General features: G+C 36.9%; 1 protein-coding gene across 1 annotated transcript; it reads right to left on the reverse strand.

The window, feature by feature from the left end:
• Positions 1 to 537: 537 nt before the first annotated feature.
• On the reverse strand, positions 538 to 1479 carry LOC144295433 (olfactory receptor 52E2-like). The gene has a single exon (XM_077867834.1). The coding sequence runs from the start codon at positions 1471 to 1473 to the stop codon at positions 538 to 540; it is 936 nt and encodes a 311-aa protein (XP_077723960.1). The 5' UTR covers positions 1474 to 1479.
• Between the last annotated feature and the right edge of the window lie 6973 nt (positions 1480 to 8452).

Genomic DNA, 8452 nt, shown 5'->3' on the forward strand with positions numbered 1-8452 from the left:
GTAAATGAAATGAAGTACTAAAGTGAGAAGACAGGGGTCTGGGGGCAAAAGCTATAGTAGGACACAGCAAAGCAATCCAACAGAGAATTGGAGGAGAGAGGAAAAGAAAGAAAATGAATAACAGAAAAAAAGGAGGAGGAAGAAGAGGAAGAGAAGAAAAAGGAAAAGGAGAGAGAGACGGAGAAGGAAGAGGGAATTCCACTCATAGTGGAAATGGAAAAATGTCTTTTTTTTTTTTTTTTTTTTTTGGAAAAATGTCTTCTGTAACTCACCCCTCAGATCTCTGGGAACCATGAACATATTTATGTTCATCTTCATAAAAATAATATGGAACAGTTGCTCATGCACCTTGATATTTAGAGTTCATAGCTTCTGTTCTCACTGCCTGAATGGCTGATGCACAAAAAATGGCACCCTTCCAAGTAAGTGATGATGGCCTTACCTCATTTTCCCTTTTAAAGCCTCTTCTAATTCCTCAGATGCATAGATGTTAACATTTAATTCCCTGGTTAAAAACTGGAGATGTTCAGCCATTATTTACTTCTGGCTAAATATTCTGAGCACCCTTTCATGAATCTGCTTGGTTCTGACTCCATAGATGACAGGGTTGAGCATTGGTGGAATCACTACATACAGATTGGCCAGAAGGATATGGATGTAGTGGGGAACATTTTGGCCAAAACGATGTGTCAAAAAAGAGAAGAGGGCTGGGGTGTAAAAAGCCAAAATTACACAGACATGGGAGCCACAGGTGCTGAGAGACTTGAGCCTGGCCTCATGGGAGGGGAAATGGAAAACGGCACAGAGAATTTGGACATAGGACAGAGAAATGGCCATGATGTCAAGCCCCAGGATTGCTATGGTCCCCAGACCATATATAATATTGATTCTGATACTTGCACAGGCCAGACGCGCAAGACCCATATGCTCACAGTATGTGTGGGAGATGACATGATGTTCACAAAAGGGCAGTCTCAAGATGAGGAATACAAAGGGGAGTACAATGAAAAAAGATCTCGCAACCACCCCAAAACCAATAAGAGATACTACTTTGTTAGTAAGGATTGTGTTATAACGAAGAGGGTTACAGATAGCTACATAACGGTCATAAGCCATGGCAAGAAGGACTCCTGATTCCATGCCAGTAAAAATGTGAATGAAAAACATCTGAGTAAGGCAGTCATCAAAAGTGATCTCCCTGAGGCCAAACCAGAATATGCCCAGCATCTTAGGGATAGTGGTTGTGGACAGTCCCAGGTCAATGGTAGCCAGTATTGCTAGAAAGTAAAACATGGGCTGGTGGAGGCTGTGCTCAGTCTGGATGATGAACAAGATGGTGAAGTTTCCTATGAGTGCAATCAGATACATGGCACAAAAGGGAAAGCCAATCCAGATGTGGACTGTTTCTAGTCCTGGGATTCCCACCAGCAAGAAGGAGGAAGGGTGGAGCTGAGTTTGATTGGAAAGAGACATCTTGCTTTGGATTTCATATGAATGTGTCATTGCAGATGTGTGCTGATCCATATTGGAAGGTACCAGTCAGTTATGATGATGTTTATGTTACTGCAAAAAAACAAAAACCAAAACAAAAGTGGATATCTGTTTATCCCATTATCAAAAATCTCATCAATAGTCTTGCTGCAAGAATAACTGAAAACCTCTATCCTAAAACTTTTTTTATCCTAAAATGTTTATAACTAGAATTTAGTTACTGAAAGCTGGATCAATTTTATTACTCAAAATATTTGTTTCATAAGGCATTTCACTTATTCTATTCAAGACCTTGTTTTATTGTATATGTTTATATATCTACTTATTTACATATATATGCATACATATACACACATACAGTGAGGAAATTAGTGAATTAATGAATGAATAAAGATAATACACACATATACATATGAATGCATATATGTAAACATACATACTCACTACCCTCTATATGAGTTTATTTCTGTCCCTTTTTCACATAGCTGTGATGTAAACCAGGATCATGATTTCTTAGTTGCTTACTAACCAATTTGAGTTTGTCCCATATGTGTTAATGACACTTAATGGTTGCTTGTGGATTAAATATCCTAACCAAAAACACACGTAACATTCACACACACAAAACTGTTTCTCCTTCGTGGTTGTATTTAAATTTCCAAAAGAGCTCTAGAGACTACTGAAAACCACATGCTAGGAGGAAATGTTTAAATTCATCATCTTTGAATGATGATCCTCAGAGGTTTTAATATATTGATATCCAAAGTGGGTTACAAGCAAACTAAGATGGTACATAGAATGTTAGTAACGTATTATTTACCTCATTCATGAATGTTAGTGACCAACTAGTGTCTTAAAAAGACTTACCAACTGGGCCACCTAGGTAACCCGATATTTTTTCAAGATTTTATTTATTTATTTGAGAGAGAGAGAGAGAGAGCACAAGCAGTGGGGAGAGGGAGAAGCATGCTCCCTGCTGAGCAGGGAACTCAATACGGGACTAGATCCCAGGACCATGAGATCATGGCCTGAGCCAAAGGCAGACATCCAACTGACTGAGCCACCCAGGTGCTCTAAGTGTTCCACTCTTGATTTCAGCTCAGGTCATGATCTCAGGGTCAAGAAATCATGCCCCATGTCAAGCTGCACTGGGCTTGGAGCCTGCTTAAGATTTTCTCCTTCTCCCTCTATCCTTCCCACCACTACTTGTACTCTCCATCTCTCTCTCTCAAAAACAAACAAACAAACAAAGACAAAACATCAATCAACCTAAGTACTAAGGAGGATACCACATGGAGAAAATATAAATTACACTGGACTATGAGGAACAGTCTATATCTCATAATGACCAATTTATTTGGAACTAGTAAAATGTTGTAAATCTCAAGGGAGTCTTTCTGGTACTCCCACTATTATAGTGGAAAGCAGATAAAGCAAATATTCTCTCATCCAGTACTTGGTGATTTATAATTCTGTTATGTTAAAGGCAAAGTAAAAGTGACAGAATTTGTTGAAATGGATAAATGTTGGCCTTTACTTAAGCCAAAAATACCCAACCAAATAGAGGAGAGTGCCCATATCAATGGAAAGATCTCATTTAAATGCTTAAGTGCAGGGGTGCCCGGGTGGTGCAGTTAGTTAAGCATCCAACTCTTGGTTTCAGCTTAGGCCCTAATGTCAGAATTGTTTTTTATTTTTTTAAGATTTTATTTATTTACTCATGATACACAGAGAGAGACAGAGATATAGGCAGAGGGAGAAGCAGGTTCCATGCAGGGAGCCCGATGTGGAACTCCATCCTGGATCCCTGGGATCATGCCCTGAGCCAAAGGCAGATGCTCAACCACTGAGCCACCCAGGTGTCCCAACTGATGTCAGAGTTGTGAGATTGAGCTCCACATTGGGGTCCATGCTCAGGGCAGAGTCTGCTTGATATTCTCTCCCCCTCTGCCCCTCCCGCTTGTGCTCTCTCTTTCTCTCAAATAAATAAATCTTTAAATAAATTAATAAGTGCTTAAGTGCAAAAGCCTTGGGTAGTCTGAGAAATGTTTTAATCCAGAAATACAGTGAGAAAGGGGAAGGCAGGAAAATACTAGAAAGTAGGTATTATATAGTGGTTTCACTATATATAAAGTGGTTTCAGTTGAGCCTCTTCATTTTAACACATTTTTGAGCATGTCCCATGGCTTCAGAATGTGTCCTTCCTGTCAAGAACATGGAGTGTTAAGACAGGAGGCTAGGGCTAGGGTGATAAATATCACTACAATGGCATTTATATTACAATATATAACTGTTAGTGAAGTAAAAGTTGTACACCTTAAATTTATTTACACACTGTTGATATCAAACTTATTTAATAAAAAACGACGGGTTGCTAGAGAACTAAGAAATAATCATTTTTGGGCAGCAAAAAGTTACAGATGTGACAACAAAATCTTTTTGTCAGATAAGTCTTTGGTTAAATCTCAAATATCATCTTTATTTAACTTAATAAATGTGTATACAAGGCTGTAAGATGTGAACAATGAGCTATTCTTATGTTTATACATACATAAAAGTTGTGCTGACAGTTTGCTTACATTTTGCATATGGTAAAATCAATACAAGTAGTGGTTACAAAAATTATTGTGAAGGGATTGGTTTTTCTCCTGGCTGTTAAGGAAAATCTAAATTATTCTAATAATAATAAATATATTTGTAAAAATTGATCTTCCATCTCTCATAGGTATATTCTAGAGTGGCTGACAATAACGTTTTAAAAACTAAGAGGAAAGCAATACAAAAAGCCTCAGATGTTGATTGAGGTAGTCAGAAAAAGAGAAGAAATAAAATTTCCTGAAAATTCAGAGCGTGAGGAAGAAATACTGATAGGATAATCTCTCCTTTATATACCTATTTTCTTTGGAATTATCATTTTACAAAATTATGTGAAATTATATTTACCTGTTGTGTTAGTCTAATGTATAGGCAGCCCTTTAATGTTAAAGAAACCCTCTCTTACTTATATCTGTATATATAAAACCTAGTATTGAGCCTGGCATATCAGTTAAGAGAATGTTAAATATATATTTTAAGGGAGCTCTTTAAATTGAAGTATAATAAACATGCAGTGTTATATTAGCTTCATGTGTACAATACAGTGATTCAACAATTCTATACATTACTTAGTGCTCATCACAGCAATTTCACCCCTCCTTCTATTTCACCCATTTATCCCTCTCATCTTCCCTTTGGCAACCACCAGTTTGTTTGCTGTACTTAAGTCTTTTTGTCTTGTCCTCTTTTTGTTATTTTGTTTCTTAAATTCCACATCTGAGTGAGATAATATGGTATTTGCCTTTCTCAGTCTTATTTCTTTCACTAAGCATTATATTCTCTAGCTCCATCCATGTCATTGTATATGGCAAAGATCTAATTTTTTTCTTGTCTGAGTAATATTCCATATGTAATATATATATACACCCACTCACCACATCTTTTTATCCATTCATCTATTGCAGGACACTTGGGTTGCTTCCCTATCTTGGCTATTATAAATAATGCTGCAATAAACATAGAGTACGTATATCTTTTCAAATTAGTGTTTTTACTTTCTTTGGGTAAATATCCAGTGTGGAATTATTGGATCATATAGTAATACTATTTTTTTGAGGAACCTCTGTACTATTTTTCACAGTGGCTCCATCAACTTGTGTTCCCACCAGTAGGGCATGAAGGTTCTTTTTTCCGCACATACTTGCTGACACTTGTTATTTCCTGTCTTTTTGATTTGAGCTGTTCTGAAAAGTATAAGATGGTATCTCATTGTGATTTTGTTTGCATTTCCCTGATGATTAGTGATATTGAGAGTCTATGAGCCATTTGTATGTCTTCTTTGGGAAAATGTCTATTCAGATCCTCAGGCCATTTTCAATTGGATTATTTGTTTTTTTGCTGCTGAGTTGTATAAGTTCTTTATATATTTTGGATATTAACCCCTTCTCAGATATACCATTTGCAAATACCTTTTTCCATTACACAGTGAAAGAAACCATCAATGAAACAACAAAGCAACCTACTGAATTGGAAAATATATGTGGTATTCTCTTTTTAGTAGTGAACTTAAAGTTGTAAAGAGACATCTTTGTGTTCTGTTATTTAAATAGGTAATAAAATGTAAGTACTCTGTAAGATTTATTTCATAAAAATATAATGAAATATAGCTTAAATCATATAGGATATTTCCTAAAAAGAGTCTTAAGTCTTGAATGATGGAGATATTCAGTGAACTGAACCCAAGGGTTTCTGTCTATCATAGGAAGTTTAGCTTCTAAAGTAGGGAAATCTTTGTGGTTTCAAAAAATGGTCACTGTTGCTTAAGGGAACAAACTTACAAGGAGCAGTAATTAAGCCCTAAAGATCTAATGCAGTGTAGTGAATATAGACAACAATACTGTATAAATATCAAATTTGCTAAGAGACTAGGACTTCATTTTTTCAACCAGTAGAAAAGATAATTATGTAATATGATAAACGTGTTAATTATCTCCGTAATGACAATCATATGACACTATATAAATGTGACAAATTAACATGTTGTACCTAAATATATATGATGCTACATATAAGATATATTCCAATTTTAAAAAATGGTCTATCTTTCTGACACAAACTGTATGCCCATCAAAGGAATTACAACCTAAAAATCTTGAACCCTAGGAGATGGTGCCATATGCCAATGTTATACAAGGAAATACATTAACAAAACCTTGTGACTTCTACAGATATGCCATGTTTTTTTCCTAGTGTCCACACGTGCTACAAACTGTTTATACAACACATACTCTTACTGAGCATGAGGTCAAGTCTTAATCTGCACTGCACAAAGCAGTGCTCAGAAACACAGTGGACTCTTTCCACTGTTACTTTCTATATGTCTTTTACTTGTGATTACCCTATCCTTGAAGTGTGAGAGAACACATGTAGGGTTTGTTTGGTTTTCTTGCACCTTATCCTGATAGGAAACAATGGACAAATCTTTCTAGATTAAGACATCTGATCTTATAATGATTGAAAAGATAAAAATGCAAACGAGAGTTAGTGATATTTTTGTTATTATGTATACATATAGAACTTCCTTTGTGCCATACACCTAATCTCAGCCCCTCTGTTCTCAGCTTTATGACACTATTATCTTTTCTCCTTTCTTCCCCTCTGCTCTGGCTACCATCCTGCCTATGGGCTGGGGAAGGGTGTAGCCCACTCACCAAACTGTGCACCATAAGCCATTCTGAGCCTGTCTTGATCTCTCTATTTTCATATGTACCCAAATAAGAAATGGAGTTATATCCTTCATGTGATGCTCCCCAAAGGATAGCCTCCAACGGAAACTCTCTAGGGCCTTATCTGTGAAGGACAGGAGGGCCTTGAGGTCCCTGTTTTGAGCCAGGTCCTACACTAGGTAGAAAAATCCACTAGGGAGTTCTGCTCTTCTCTATGGATAAAGATGCTAAGTATCCAGAATCAGTGATGTGCACCTGAGCCTGTGAACCAAATATAGTCACTGCCTGGAAGATTGGCCATCACCACCATGATACTTCTAACACCCTAGAAATCAGTTCTAATGTGATAAAGCTCAAGCAGAATGGATTCTAATTGCAAGCTCATCCGCTTACTGACTGTGTGATATTGAACAAGCTATTTATTCTCATTAAGATCTAATATTCTTTAAAAACATGACTTTCTTTATTTATTCATGAGGGACACAGAAAGAGAAGCAGAGACATAGGCAGAGGGAGAAGCAGGCTCCCTGTGGGGAGCCTGATGCAGGACTCAATCCCAGGACCCCATGATCAGGATCTGAGCCAAAGGCAGGTGCTCAACCAATGAACCACCCAGGTGCCTCTCTAATATTCTTTTTATATGGAAAAGAGGAAATAAAATAGTATCTTTTTCATATGTTTTATGTGAAGTAACATGTAGTTTGCCTGATAGGATGTCTTTTACACAATAAGTATTTAAAGAATGTTAATAACAACTAGAAAATTCCACTAACTTTGGGGTGCTCCCTATTCACTTTATTACAAATAAATTCCCTCATGTTTCTTCACAGAGCCAAAACAGACTCAAGCTCCCACATGCATCTCAAGGTCCCAGCACGTCATTCCCTATTGCCTTTCATTTAGCGTTCACTTTCTTACACTTCTCAAGAGGGCCTTCATAATCTCCAGTATCCAACAAATGTATCATAAGTCATTGCATTGTTTGTTTCTTTGGTGTTGAGTTTAAGAAGTTCTTTATAGATCTTGGAAACTAGCCCTTTATCTGATATGTCATTTGCAAATATCTTCTCCCATTCTGTAGGTTGTCTTTGAGTTTTGTTGACTGTATCCTTTGCTGTGCAAAAGCTTCTTATCTCATTCATTTGGGGAATATAAATAATAGTGAAAGGGAATATAAGGGAAGGGGGAAGAAATGTGTGGGAAATATCAGAAAGGGAGACAGAACGTAAAGACTGCTAACTCTGGGAAATGAACTAGGGGTGGTGGAAGGGGAGGAGGGCGGGGGGTGGGAGTGAATGGGTGACGGGCACTGGGGGTTATTCTGCATGTTAGTAAATTGAACACCAATAAAAAATAAATTAAAAAAAATAAAAAAAAAATAAGTCATTGCAGACTTCTCCAAAGTGTTTGCATTTAACAATTCTTGTGATGAAATATCTTGAACATGGGAAGTCATTTAAGTAAACTGTGCACTTGGGCTTCAGCACAAATAAGACATGGATTAAAATGGAGGCATGTTCTGTACTCCTGTCTCATTTCCTCAGCAGGTAGAAATACTACTGTCCCAACTTTAGTGTTTATTGTTAGCATATTTTTTATAACTTTCTTACACACGCAAAAGTTTGTAAACAAGTGGGAATCATTCCGTGGCATTTACAAGGTCTTTGTTAATATTCTCTAGATGCCATATTCCAGTAAAA

This window comes from Canis aureus, chromosome 23 (genome assembly GCF_053574225.1).
Source record: "Canis aureus isolate CA01 chromosome 23, VMU_Caureus_v.1.0, whole genome shotgun sequence".
Taxonomy (NCBI): Eukaryota; Metazoa; Chordata; class Mammalia; order Carnivora; family Canidae; genus Canis; species Canis aureus.